This window comes from Castor canadensis, chromosome 15, assembly GCF_047511655.1.
Source record: "Castor canadensis chromosome 15, mCasCan1.hap1v2, whole genome shotgun sequence".
NCBI classification, from domain to species: domain Eukaryota; kingdom Metazoa; phylum Chordata; class Mammalia; order Rodentia; family Castoridae; genus Castor; species Castor canadensis.
This window is the reverse complement of record NC_133400.1, coordinates 34,640,631-34,654,646: the sequence shown is the minus strand read 5'-3', so window position 1 is coordinate 34,654,646 and position 14,016 is coordinate 34,640,631. Positions and strand designations below refer to the sequence as shown.

At 46.8% G+C, this 14,016-nt stretch overlaps 2 protein-coding genes across 6 annotated transcripts in view; one reads left to right on the top strand and one right to left on the bottom strand.

Annotated features, from left to right (window-relative positions):
- Adcy7 (adenylate cyclase 7) overlaps positions 1-10,414 on the top strand; it is a 57,036-nt gene extending 46,622 nt beyond the window's left edge. Inside the window, exons 18-29 of one of the 3 annotated variants that reach the window (XR_012441986.1) lie at positions 581-665; positions 924-1,049; positions 1,571-1,669; positions 2,521-2,714; positions 3,403-3,496; positions 3,759-3,914; positions 4,473-4,619; positions 5,132-5,236; positions 5,542-5,656; positions 6,314-6,438; positions 6,619-7,459; positions 7,569-10,414. Coding sequence is in view for 2 of the 3 variants with exons in the window: in XM_074056026.1 (XP_073912127.1) it covers positions 581-665; positions 924-1,049; positions 1,571-1,669; positions 2,521-2,714; positions 3,403-3,496; positions 3,759-3,914; positions 4,473-4,619; positions 5,132-5,236; positions 5,542-5,656; positions 6,314-6,438; positions 6,619-6,765 (1,393 nt within the window). In the remaining variant the exon portion in view is untranslated. Of the gene's footprint in view, positions 1-580; positions 666-923; positions 1,050-1,570; positions 1,670-2,520; positions 2,715-3,402; positions 3,497-3,758; positions 3,915-4,472; positions 4,620-5,131; positions 5,237-5,541; positions 5,657-6,313; positions 6,439-6,618 lie in introns of all 3 variants that reach the window. The other 2 variants (XM_074056027.1, XM_074056026.1) reach the window with 2 other exon arrangements.
- Positions 10,415-10,577: 163 nt separating this feature from the next.
- Brd7 (bromodomain containing 7) overlaps positions 10,578-14,016 on the bottom strand; it is a 32,803-nt gene continuing 29,364 nt past the window's right edge. The window contains exons 14-17 of one of the 3 annotated variants that reach the window (XM_074056028.1): positions 11,985-12,099; positions 11,562-11,705; positions 11,127-11,270; positions 10,578-10,811 (exon numbers count right to left, since the gene is read on the bottom strand). In XM_074056028.1, the coding sequence (XP_073912129.1) occupies positions 10,750-10,811; positions 11,127-11,270; positions 11,562-11,705; positions 11,985-12,099 (465 nt within the window). In that variant the 3' untranslated portion in view covers positions 10,578-10,749. Of the gene's footprint in view, positions 10,812-11,126; positions 11,271-11,561; positions 11,706-11,984; positions 12,100-14,016 lie in introns of those variants that run through there. The other 2 variants (XM_074056029.1, XM_074056030.1) reach the window with 2 other exon arrangements.

Below are 14,016 nucleotides of genomic sequence, written 5' to 3'. Positions count from 1 at the left end.
AAAGTCAGAGGGAGGAAGCAGAAGAGGTCAGTCACTGGTGACCTCTAGGAGGGCAGTTAGGCCAAAGGATACCCAGTGTTGTGGTTTTGGATGTACTTAATAAAGACTCATTAGGAGCTCATGCTTATAATCAACTACTCAGGAGGCAGCGATCAGGAGAATCATCACTCAAGGACAACCCAGACAACAAAAGCAAGACCCTCTCAAAAAATACCCAACGCAAAAGGGCTGGTGGAGTGGTGTCAGTGGTAGAGCACCTGCCTAGCAAGTGTGAAGCTCTGAGTTCAAATCCCAGTTTTGAAAAAAAATACTAGGGAATGCTTTTATACAATGCCTACATGCCAGGCTGGTGACAGCACTCTCTACTTGACCCAGAGGACATGATTTTGACCTTGATCTTCATGTTTTGGCCAGGCCTTGTGTCATTAGTGGTGCAGTTGGACCAGTTTTCAAAGATCCTCTTTGCTGTGTGCAGAGTAGCAGTGGGGGAGGGGACAGGTGACCTTGAGCTGGAGAATGAGGGCGTAGGGAGGGGTCTTGGGCACATGAAGCCTACACTTGGGATTTTCTTCCCCTCTAGGATGGCAGTTCTGGGTGTGTCTTTTGGGCTGGTGGCCTGCCTGCTGGGGCTGGTGCTAGGCCTGTGCTTTGCCACTGAGTTCTTGGTGAGTGGAAGCCTGAGTTCAGTGCTGTGAGTCCCTCTGTCCCCAGGGCTCCCCAGTAAGCCCCACTGGTCTGAGTCTCTCTGGGCTGGGGGCTGATGCCCACCTCTCCTGCCTCCAAGACAATTTACTGAGGGCTCTGCAGGCCTCTCCTGAGGCCCTGTCTCCTCAGGCTGCAGTGCTATTCCCGCTGCCTTGGCAGGGGCTGTTTCTCCTTGTCCTAGCTGTTGCTCTGGGTGACTTGATCCTGTGTCTCCACAGAGATGCTGCCCAGCCCGAGGGACACTGCGGTCCATCTCTGAGAGGGTGGAGACGCAGCCCCTGCTGAGGTTGTCTCTGGCCGTGCTGACCATCGGCAGCCTGCTCACAGTGGCCATCATCAACCTGGTCAGTTCCTGGCGCCTGTGATGTAGGACCCTGTCTTTGACCTTGGGAACTTCCAGATTCTGGGATTCTGTAATCTTGTTGCCTTAACAGCTGCACCTGGTGTGACCCCTCTGGAGCTATGCCTTAGTCCTGGGAGTCCCTGGTGCAGGCTGAGTTCCTCAGCCTTCCTAGCAAGGGCTTGGGTCACCTAGAGTACTTGGTTCTGTCTCACCTTCTCTGGGACTCAGTTTCCTCACTGGAGGAAGCCTGGCTTCCCAACCTGTCCTCTGCTGGCTGCTAAGAGCCTCCAGACACAGGCTTCTCTGACTCAGAGCCAAGGTCCCCTTCTCTACCCTGGGCCCTGACGCTCCACAGCTGCCAAGTTTGGGCATGCCCCGTGCCCTCTCTCAGGGCCCCCTCCCCCTCAGAGCTGAGTTGCATGCAGTTGCAGACCCCCCAGGAACCCATGGTTGTCTAGGGCACCTCATCTGCTTCCACAGTTCCCAGAGCCCTAGCCTAATGGGGACCTGTCTCCTCTGCAGCCACTGATGCTTGACTCAGCTCTGGGGCTGCCTGCTGAAAATGAGACGGGCCTACCAGCTGCAAGAAGCAAGGACAGGGCCCTGTGCGCGCTCCTTCCAGTGAGTGTCCTAGTTCCCAGCAGAGTCCTCTGGGTACTATGTGTCTTCACTGGGACACTCCAAAGCACTGGTCTGCAGGCCTTGTTCTGAGCAGCATCGTGAGAGTGGAGGTGAAGACAGGGCCCAGGCAACTGAGCTGCTCTGAGTCTTGGCTTTCTCTAAGTAAGCCATGTGGGGTTGGCCAGTGCCAGGGCATCTCCCAGCACTGACCTTTTATCCATGAACTGTGGCTCTGCAATTGGTCCCTAGGCAAGGCCAAACCAAGGTCGTGGCTAGAGGGGCCCTGTGGGACATCAGGGGCAACAGGGTCTCTAACAGGCAGAAAGGTAGGATGGGAGGGAAGAGGGGAACAGTGGGAGAACAAGCTGAGGCATGCCCTGTCTCAGTAGTGTCTTGGGGTTTGTGTCATGAGGAGGCAATGGGGAAGAACTGGGAGATGAAGCCAGAGAAGTTGGTTTGGTCCAGGTCAGGATGCAGCAGGAATGCCAGGGTAGAGCGTTGATTTATCTTGGGGCACCAGGAAGCTGCAGCATGATCTTGAGCAGGAGAGCAATGAGGGCAGAACTGCACTTTGGGAAAGGCAGGTTCATGGCAGTACTCAGGAGACACAAGAGGCTGTTCAGGCATGCAGACCACTGCCTTGACCTTGGTCTGTGGAGCAGTTTCATTTACTACAGGTTTGCCTAAAAACGAGCTCTCTTGTCCTAAGTGGCGAATATGGTGTTGTGTCACGGTACTGCTGTGGTGAAGAGGGTGGTCAGGAGGTCCTGGGGACTCTAGGAGTTAGTGCTCACTGTTCTAAACTGGTGTGATTGCTGGTGATGCATTGTGGGGTACCCCTCGCCCCCTAGTACTACACCTGCAGCTGCATCCTGGGCTTTATTGCCTGCTCGGTCTTCCTGCGGATGAGCCTGGAGCTGAAGGTCATGATGCTGACAGTGGCCTTGGTGGCCTACTTGGTGCTCTTCAACCTCTCCCCATGCTGGCAGTGGGACCACCATGCCCACAACCCAGGCAACCTCACGGAGACCAACAGCACCATCAGGTAAGGCCTGCTGAAGTTCGTTGCCAAATCCCACCCACTGCCACGTGCCTGTAGCTGGCCATGGCAGCTGATTTGCTCTGTTAAGTTATGGCATCTGCATCCAGGGTCCCAAGGGACTGGACATAGCAAATGGTGTGGTTTCCACTTTCCAGAAAAGGCAGAGACTGGCCCAGGCCCTGGGTCTCTGGTTTTCTCAGTAAAGTCCTGATAAAATCTACAGAGAGAGGCCACAAGGCTAGTCCTGTTTCTGGTGATAGGAGGTAGACCTGAGCCAGTTCAGCCCCTCTGAGCTTCGTCCTGGATTGTTAGTCTGGCAAGAATAGTGGCCTCTGGTCCCTTCCAGGGCAGGTACTGAACATGAGGACTAGGACAGGCTGGGGATTCTAGTGGCTCTGGATTGGGAAGGTAGCCTGGTTCCCTTGAACCAGGGCTGGAAACTTGGGAACCCAGAATCCCCCCACCTCGCCAACTTCCAAGGAGCTCTGGCTGCTGTTAGACCTTGCCTGGCTGATCTGGTCCTTTCGGGGTGTTATTTCCTTGGTGAGGTCCTCCTCCCCCTCCCAGTCCCTGTGCTACCTCTTCCCTGTGCAGCTATAGTTGTCTGTTTACACCCTGGCCGGGCCACACAGCACACTCTGGTCTTTACCCCTGCTCTTGGGGCTGAACTGACTCCTGGTCCTCCACCCAGCAGCACCCTGGACTGTTCGCCAAGGGACCTGAAGACTATGATCAACTTCTACTTGGTCCTGTTCTATGCCACCCTCGTCATGCTGTCCAGACAGGTGCATGTGGGCTCCTAGCACAGGGTGCAGAGCGCTGGGGGCCTCAGCGCCTAGACAGTAAAAGTCCTGTTGCTATAGCTGCAGTCCCAGGCAGGGATTGTGCTGGCCTTCCACGGCATGAGTGGCCTAAGGTACATGCTGGCCACAGGCTTGGCGTGGGCAATGCTGCGGGCTTGCCCAGCATCCAAGTCACAGTGGTGCTCACCAGCCCCTTGGGTGGGTGTATCACCTGTGGTGGGGTACTGATGTTCCCACTTTGCAGATTGACTATTACTGCCGCTTGGATTGTTTGTGGAAGAAGAAGTTCAAGAAGGAACATGAGGAGGTTGAGACCATGGAGAACGTGAACCGCCTTCTCCTGGAGAATGTCCTGCCTGCCCACGTGGCTGCTCACTTCATTGGGGACAAGTTGAATGAGGTGTGTGGGAAGAGGGTCTGGGCCCTAGGGAGGAGACAGAAAGGGGGATGGTGGCAGAGGTGTCTTGGCTCCTTGCCTGTATACTCCCAGGAGACAGTGTGTGGTATAAAGCCGGGCTTGCAGTTGGAAGCCTGGGTTCATGTGTGGTTGTGGGGCAAGATGCCTCACCTCCCTGGCCTTGAACTCTATCTCTGGAAAATGGTCCTGACGTTGCAACTGCCTCAAGGGTGAAGTGAGTACTCAGGTGTTTGTAACCTGAATGTTCTGCACTGACATCTGTATTTATATCAGTTCTCTGTGTGACCCAGTGACCTGTTCAGTGCAGAACCCAGTCTCCTGATTCCTCCTCCTGCCTTAGGGTCCCCAGCCCCAGCCGTACACAAACCCCCAGGTGCTCACAGAGCCAAACACCAGCTGGTTCAGAATCAACCCATGTTCTCCCAGACTTGATTGGGAACCCCTGTATAGGCTTCAACAGGCAGTTCAGCAGTGCCATGCCCTGTCCCCTGAGGAGGCTCAGTGGCCAGGAGGTTCTATTTCTTCTCTGCCCTGCTGCAGGACTGGTATCATCAATCCTATGACTGTGTCTGCGTCATGTTTGCGTCTGTGCCAGACTTCAAAGTGTTCTATACTGAGTGCGATGTCAACAAAGAGGGGCTGGAATGCCTGCGATTGCTGAATGAGATTATCGCTGACTTTGACGAGGTGCAGGATGGAGGCTGGGGCACGGGGGCACCCTAAACCCGCTAAGACACCTGATGCCAGGGGTGGCTCAGTGGTAGAGTGTATGCTTAGCATCAGTGAGGTCCTGGCTCCAACCCCAGCACTGCAACCTAGTAGACAAAACAACATGCGGCTCCCTCTTTGTTTAACATGGATTACACAAAATATTAAAGGGGCACGTTCAATTGATTCAGCCAGTCTTTCATTAAATCTCCATGCAGGGCAGCTACCAACACTAGAATTAGTCCTTTCAGGAGTCTGACTCCAGCTAGGCCATGCTGCCAACCACCTCAGGAAGCCAGCTTGGGCTGATCTTTGTTGAGACAACTTATGCCTCTTCGTGGGTAATAATGCCCAGTTGTTTGCCCTTTAAAAGGATGGAGAGTGGGGGTCATGGGAGGAGGAGGCCATGCCCCTCCCATACTTAGTTATGAGCAGGAGGGAGTCCCATGCACCTGGCAGTAGGACTGCAGTGGCTTCTGTTTGTCCTGCAGCTGCTGTTGAAGCCTAAGTTCAGTGGTGTAGAGAAGATCAAGACTATTGGCAGCACCTACATGGCAGCTGCAGGACTCAGTGTCCCTTCGGGGCACGAGAACCAGGTATTCACGCCCCATGTGAGGGGGAACTCAAGGGGCAGACCTCAAACCCATCCTCTTAAGAGTGGATGCCTCGTGTCCTGTCCTGTGAGATGGGCAAAAGCTCACGTGGCTGTACCTGGATTTTCTTGGTGGTGGGAAGCAGGAGACTTTGTGGGGATAGGGAGCCCTATGGAGGAGCCCTCAGGGTGACTGTCCATTGATGCTGCTCCCCATGGGACCCATGTGGAAGCTGAGCACCAGTGCCCCCAGTCAAGGATCTGTGGAAGGAGACATGAGGCAGGATGTCATGTACCCATGTCCTGTAGGACCTGGAGCGGCAGCACACGCACATAGGCGTCATGGTGGAGTTCAGCATCGCCCTGATGAGCAAGCTGGATGGCATCAACCGGCACTCCTTCAATTCCTTCCGTCTCCGTGTTGGTGAGGCCTGGGTGGGCAGGTGGTCCCTGTCTCAGGCAGGTGCTCATGGTCTGCATGGCGGCAGGATACGCCTCTTGTGAAGGGTCAGCAGCCCCTCTCCAATCTCACAACCTGGCAGTTGGATCACTATTCTGACCATCCTTGCATACTGCTAATTGTACTTGCCTTTGGAAAATTTTAAGTAACAGAAAAAAGAACTGCAGAAAATAAAGAACCAAAATCATGGCTGTAAATAGGTGACCTTAGCTGGAGATGTGGCTTAAGAGACAGAGCACCTGCCAAACAAGTGTGAAGCCCTGAGTTCAAACCTGAGTACTGCCTAAAACAAAACAAAAGACAGACCCCAAAGCAAATGGATTAAACCTAACTAGTCAACTAGCTCAAAGGGTCAGCACTTAAAGTCTATTTTTGTTGAAGGGACATTGGCAAACACTAGAAAAGTAGTCCCATTAAACCGAGACTTCCTGCATACTGTAGTCTGAACAGAGCCAGCTAGGCCATGCTTTTCTCACACAGGGAAGTAATCCCAACCAGACCTGTACCTCAGCTGTGCTATGTCACCCTTTCTGTGGTTGGTGATACTCTGTGGGCTCCCCCTGAGGGTGGAGGTCCGAGGCTCTGGTTCTACAGTTGGCTAAGTGTGAACATTGCTTTCAGGCATAAACCATGGGCCTGTGATTGCTGGAGTAATCGGGGCACGAAAGCCTCAGTATGATATCTGGGGAAACACAGTCAATGTTGCCAGCCGCATGGAAAGTACTGGAGAACTCGGCAAAATCCAGGTAAAAACCAGTGGGGAAGCAACATGACCTAGGAGGAAGGACCCTCCCAGAGGAGAAGTGGCTTGGGCCTAACACTGGTCCCACCGCCCCTCAGAAGTGGTTCTAGCCACCTCATTCTTGACAGAAAGCAGGCATGTATGTGTCTTTTTATTTCTGAAGCTGTGGCTTTCCTCTGCTCAGGTTACTGAAGAGACATGCACCATCCTTCAGGGACTAGGTTACTCTTGTGAGTGCCGGGGGCTGATCAACGTCAAAGGCAAAGGCGAGCTGCGGACTTACTTTGTGTGCACAGACACTGCCAAGTTTCAAGGGCTGGGGCTGAACTGAGGGCTTCTTGTGGTCAGTCTCCTTCCCTGAGTGAGCCAAGGAGAAGACTCAGCCCTGTGCCTATCATGACAGCATTCAAAGGTTCCGGCCAACACCACCTCCGGGCAGATGGCTGTGTGTGGCTTCTTTGGATTTGCACTAGAGGATTGCTCAGATCATACTTGAAGCAGCCACTGAGCTATGACAAGTGGTGGCAGCCAGAACCCCTGTGCTGTCACTCTTGCTGTATCTAGGTCATGCTGGCTGTGTTTGTAACTTTGAGAATTTCATTCCAGCATGGTGGGAAGATGACCTCAGAGCATGACCAAGACAGACATCCTGTGGCCTGTAAGCACGCACAAGGGAGACCAATGCTTTTGAGGTCAAAAGAGGGCTAAGCCAGGTTGTCTAGCATGGGGTGGAGTCTTCCTTCTCCTTAGCAGGTCCACCCATGGGATTTTCACATGGGAATTCTGGTAAATGGAGTTGAAAAGGGTGTTTTATATCAGCAAATAGTTTCAGACAGTAGAGAAAATCTCTTCTCTCTGGTGTATTATTTCTTTAACCACTGACTACATGTAAATAAAGACTACTGTCCACTGTCACTTTATGGGATTAGCCTGGCTAAGGGGACAGAGTTCTGAGGAACGTGGCTCACAGCAAGAAGGCAAGAAGCTTCCGGTAACTTTGACACAAACCTCCTGGATTTGTGTCAGTAAGTTCAAATCCTAGAAATAAGATACCTTTCAGCTCTTTTTGACTATGCATGCATTCTGAGCTCTCCCCAGCAGTCTTCAAATATGTCTTTTTTTTTTTTTTTCCAGCCCAGACTGGCCTGGATTTTATAATCTTCCTGTATCTGTCTTTTGAGTGCCACCACACCCAGCTTTTTAATCTTTTTTTTTTTTTAAAGTGGAAATGAGTAGAGTCTGTGTAGAGAGCCTGGACAACTGTGGTACTTCTTGCCTTTTCTTGAGTCTTCAGAGTTAATTCTGGAGAGCTTCAAAACGAGAAGGATCTGCTCAGCATGAGCATGTGTTGAGGTTCCTGTCCCAGGAGCCAACCCCTCATAAATGCTGAACTCTTCTCATTTATTCGAATGAGTCAAGGCAAAAAGCCAGCTTTATTTATAAAGCTTCAGTTCCATAGGAAGCTGAAAAAGCCAAGGTGAGAATGACCAAACTGCTTGTTCCTTTGGAACTGACTTCACTGCTGCTTCAGGACCAGAGCATCTCCAGGATCTCTAACACCACTGAACTTCACTACATATCTAGATGTCCTCCACAAACCTTCTGTAGTTATGCAGAAATCTTGCACAAAGGAGTCTCCAAATGAGTACACAAGGCTGTTTCTGCCTGGATGAGACGCCACCCTGGTTGCAGAGTGGAGTACAGCCAAGGGAGTGGAGGGGACAGAAACAGGACCTGCTTGTGTTATCCCATGGGACTTCATCAGCCTGGGGAAGGGATGCAGAACTGAATTTGCACCAAGGTGCTATGTGGGCTAGTGGCAGCTCTGATGTGCTGTGTGTAACTGGAACAGTATGCATAAATTATAAGAAGTCACCGTACAAAGGAATTTTAAGGCAAAAATGCTGGTAAGGGGAAGAAGCCTTGCTTAAGTTGCCTTTTTTACACATGCCCTTGTCACATGAGTGCTGGCTTCAGGTGAGCACTGTACTGAAATCTGTGCTCTCAAGCTCTAACAGGGGCCAGGGCTGTTTCCTGGGCTCCTGTGGGGAGTCAGGAGGGTTCCTGAAGCTGACATAATGGAGAAAGCGGTGCACAGCTCCTCTGAGTCAATGTATTTCTACTCTTCCAACATTCAAATTACTTTTTTCATTCAGCAACAGAAATCCCAGCTGGGAGTTTACAAAATAATCGGTTATTGTTCATGTGTTGTTCTTAAGTTTCCACTAAAGCACTGTGCTCAGATAAGAATATTTTGTAAGTTTTTAATGATCAGGTCAGAGTTTAACTGACTGTAAAAATCACATGTAGTTATTTTTTTGAAAATCCGTTTCTGAATTACCAAGTAATTTCTTTGCAGGTGTCATTTTGTTTTATGACAGGAGCAAATATTTTTTCTAACAATGACCTCTGTGGGTCAAGGACTTACTTAGAATTTCTAAGGTGGCCTAACTGACTATTGAAAGTTAACACCAGAAGTCTCTGGTTTATTTCATAAGGAAATTTCCCAATAGAAAAGATGATCATTCATGTATATAATAGGTCACTGTACAGAAATATGCTTTGAGATGGTGTCTGCTAATAGCTAGGATTTTTTTCTCTATATTGAATATTTATAGATTTGTAATAATTTGTTTTAAATATTTTATTTCATTTTCATAAACTGCCATTATTTGGCTGCTCTTTATACATTAAATTAGCAATATGGAAAACCTGAACATTCTAAGATGGTCTAAATTTAGGTATCTTTTTGGTATTCATGAACTTAAGTGTAACTAGATCAGATGGTGAAGAATAGGTCATTTCTTAGTATTTTAGAGATTAAAAATGAGATTCAAGAAAGACATGATAAAAATCTATTTGAACTGATTTTTTGGAATCTGTTAGCACAATATTTTAAGTAAGTTTTTAAAAAGATTAGGTTATCTTTTTTTAAGTTTCTTGAGAGAATCAATTTTCCTTTACCTTATTTGTTCTTAATCAATGTTAATCTTAACTCAAGAAAATATGAAATGGCTTCTTATCTGGGTATTTTATGAAGAGCTCTATACAAGGGTGTTAAATTTATTCACTGAAGAGGTTATATTCATCCCCCCCTTTTGGTTTTTATTTTAAAACAAGTTCTATTTCTAGACAGATTCAGAAAAATCACCACTGATCTCAGCTGAGTGACTAGTGACAGAAGGCAACATATCTCATGGTCTCTTACTTAAATGAACTGTTGGGCACCTGACTTTCATATTTCAGATAAAAGGAAGAGCTAATAATGCTCAGGGGCATGGAAACATAAGTGTTTTTTTTTTTTGGTGGTACTGGGGCTTACACTCAGGACTTCTTGCTTGCTACACAGGCTGCTTGAGCCACACTCCAGCTCAGCACAGCTGATCTTTGAGAAACAATAGAAACAAACTGTCATTTAAGCTTGGTAATTCTCTATTGTATTCAAGGATGATTTAGTTTATCTTATTTGGTTCATCCTTTTGCTATAGTTCCAAATAACTGTAAAGAAATGAAACCCTCCCAAAAAAATCAGACATGTTATAGTGCTATGAATCTCCTAGTCTTCTCTCTTCTTTTTCTCTTTTCCTTTTTTTTGATCTCTCTTTTTTTCTTTTCCTTTTTTTTGTTATGTATGTGGGGGTGAAGAGGCACCTAATTACTACACACGAGGATATCATTCCCATCTGGTATGTTCTGTGCCCATTAGGAGCAGAACCATATTAGCAAATCCTAAAATTATTTTAAGTGTGCTTGTTTTCATGGTATAATGATGGGAAATCTCACTGAATGGGGCTATTTTAAAAAAAAGCTCCTTGCAGTCCAGTTGATAAAGCACAAGCAGCATGAGCACTATTCTGAAAGAACACTGCCCAGGTGTGGCAATAACCCAAAGCTATATGCCTTGTTCACAAGGGCCACTTTCTAAATAAATATCATCAAAATATTTATTCCACGTTTATGAAATAAATATTATGGAACTACCTGGTTATAATTTCTTTAATGGGGAGTGTGAAAAATAAAGGATTTCAGTTATTTTGAGAATTTGCTCCTTTAAGAGATGATCACAAAAAAGGGTGTCATGTTCTGGGTTTCTCAGACACAGCCTCCTCAAGGGTAACTTAGTTGATATGCACAATACTCCTCTGAGAGTTCCAGGCTCAGTTTTATTACTTAATAGAAGCCCAATCTCTGGAACATTAAAATTAACTGTTCCAAGTTTATAAAAACACAATTTATGAATAGTTATTATCTTCTGAAAAGCATTTCCAAGTTCAGAATGAAAAAAATATGTACATAATATATAATCAAATACCAGTTAGCTTTCGCTCCCATCAGGTCCACACTCAGCAACATCAGTCTTCTTAGGATCTTCAGGATCTGAAAGAAGACACCACTCAGCATTCTTTTCCCTTTTAATTAGAAACAGGAAGTGAAGATAAAGCTAGCACTGGAGCTGACAGCCCTTTCTACCACACTCAAGGTTAAAGAGGAGGTACATTATTACTAGGTTGTCATTTCAAGGTTTTTTTGGGCAAATGTGTGAAATCTATTAATTCTATAGACAAGATCAAAGAAAACAAAAAGTAATCTTATACCTTAAAAACACACAAAAACAAGTGTCACCTGAAGGGAAAGGTCTATATTCCTCTTACTCACAACAACCTCCCAGTCTTCCAGAGAAACAGCACATACCTTCTGTTAAATCTATGAAGCTGTTTCCTACGATGGAGGAAGGAATGGAAATCCCCATTGCTTTTCGAACTCCGTACATGCTTACAATATCACCTGGAGTCACTTGCTGTGCAAGTTCTTTAAGGTTGTTGGTCACTTGTTCAGCTGGAAAGAAAGAGAAAAAAAAAAAGTTCCAGCTACCAAAAAGCGATTTCTTTATTTTATTACTTTTGGCGGTACTGGGGTTTGAACTCAGGGCTTGCACTTGCTAGGCAAGTGCTCTACCACTTGAGCCAGGCCTCCAGCCCTAGATAATTTTTTAAAATCTAAAAGAATATGATGTCAGCAGCACTCTTCAGTTACTCTACAGTTCTATCACTACTCAGAAGATCCCCTTCACAGTCCACCTCCACCCCAAACCCCGCTGACTTTCCCCTCACTGGAGGTGTAATGTACCGAGGTGCATCTCTCTGTATGAGGGACCCAAAAGACAGATCATGTTGGGAGGGGGCCTGGTGCTCAGCCGCTCATTCTGCGCATCCTGGAGCTCCTTGAGTAATCTCGTGGTCTCGTCGAGCTTCCTCTGGAACACTTCAGCCTCTGTAATAAGAAGAACACACTGAAGAAAACATGGGGCACACCTGTGTTTCATCCTGTGTGGTAATTTGAGTCCTGTGCTTCAGGCTCTGCTACTCACTGGCTAGCCTCCTCCCTTCAAATGAAACCAACAGCACACCCATGCTCTTATTATTCATTTAACCTGATTAGCCACGGTTTTCCTATGGCAAATGGCTGGGTTAGCTGGCATGGAGGTGGCAGTAAGTCTTGACTACTTGTCCTGTGTAGTGCTTAAAGCAACCTGCGGTCTGAGGCCCTCACCTTCAGAGTCAAACACTTCAACTGGAGCACCGAAGTTTGTTACTGCTTTTAGTGCTGTGAGTCTGTCCTGAGTGCTGGAGTCCAAACGCCCTGCTGGCTCTACTTCTATAATCTGCTTCAAAAGAAAAGAAGGCAATTATTTGAGCTTGCTAAGTCATGATAGTGTTGAGTAAAAATTAGTAAGACAGCTTGTGTTTATAGGCAAAGTTATTCTTCCACTTATTTATTTTGGAGTCATAATTTTGATGGCCACCAAAAATGTCTTCCAAGAACACCCTTTTAAAATGCTATTCTCAAATTCTGGCAAAAAGTGACCATAAATCCACAATTCTCTGTAGTGTGTTGATGTCTTAGGCAGTTCGAATCATTTGCTTCACCAAGTATTAAGAGACTTGTCACTGCCTCAACTGTGAAGCACTTTTAATGATTATGACAATGCCTTATATTTTGCACAGTTAGAGGCAGATATTTCAGCCCAGCCAGTCCACACTTGTGCATTCCTATACATCTGTAGCATAAGAAGCTTCCTGGGTTTCCTCCATATCCAAAGTTAGGCTGTCATGGAAGAAACAAAATCTTAACAAGGGCAGAATTTATTTTTGGAATTGTAAGACTCAGAGTTTCCATAACCTCAACACTTCTTTGTAGGAATGCATAGACTAATAAGTAACCAAAAGTCAATTGTTCCATTCCTACTTGGGCATTGCACTCCAAGGTCAACCAATTTGAACACCTGACTCCTTCATGTACAAATGAGCTTAAAGTGCTCTGTGCAGAAAAAAGTATATGGTCGTGCAACTTGGCACTAGTATGTATATGTGGCTCACCATTTCAGCTGGATGCTCACAACTCTACTCAAAAGTCTTTTTATTTCTTATCCATTTTCTTTTCCCATTCTCAAGATTTCTTTCACTCTCACTCCCTCATTAAGCACATGACCTTGCTTCATTCCTCTTCCCCTGAAAACAACATTGCTGCGTAAATACCATCTACATCTTTAACTACTTGGTCCCACATGTTGATTTTTCTTCCCCCTTATGTCTGTCTAATGTTTAACCTCTCTTTAGCCCAGTTTTTCTAGCCATTTAACTCCCTGAAATCTACAATTTGCCCCCATTTTACTGAGATGGCTCTGATTAAGGTGACAAATTACTCTTATAGGTCTCTTACTAGGCTTTTCTGCAGCTCTGACATTGCTGCTCTCCTCTCCTGCTCAGTATCCGCATGGGTTTCCTACCTTGCTCAATTACTGGTTTTCTCCACGGTTCTGTTTCTTTCCTCATGTTTACCCTGGGCAGCAGCTTCACTCTATTGACTGAACCTCTACCTTCACTTCTACAACTGCCAGATCCACACTGTGGCCCAGATCTTGGAGTTCCAGGTTCACATGTCCAAGAATGTCCCAAGTCACACTCATCACATCTGAAATGGAATGTGACTTTTTTGCCTGTCAAGGTGTGTTCTCTTTCCTGTAAGTCCAATGTGAACTAATTAATACTATCACCTACCTCACAGAACAGGTCATGTCAATTTTTCTCTTACTGCATTTCCGAAATCAATATTCTCTTCCTTTATGTTGGTATGGCAGTCATTTTTCTTTTTGCTCAGACAAGTCTCAACTTTTCAGTGATCCCTTCTCTTCCATATTTTATCATAGTCCCATCTTGTAGGATAGAATCTCAGCCTCTTAGCACTGTACAGAGAACTCTTTATCACTGAGTTTCAACCACACAGCCTCACCAGCTGTCCTCTTCTACACAGGGATCCTGGATCATTTGCTTTCTCAGCTCTCAATTTGCCATAATTTGCTCAGTTCTGCCCGTTTCACACACCTGACCCTTCTTGCTTAGAGAGCAAATAACTCTTCATCTAGCTAGTCCCAGAACAGTGAGTTCTTTACCCTGGGTGCTGCACATGTGCCATTTACACTGCAAGGTAACTGGTTTGGACTCCCTTGTTTATGTGCCTGTCTTCTACACAAGCTACTGCTAAACTTCCAAAGGGAAAATAAGTTCTTTTATCACAGATGGAT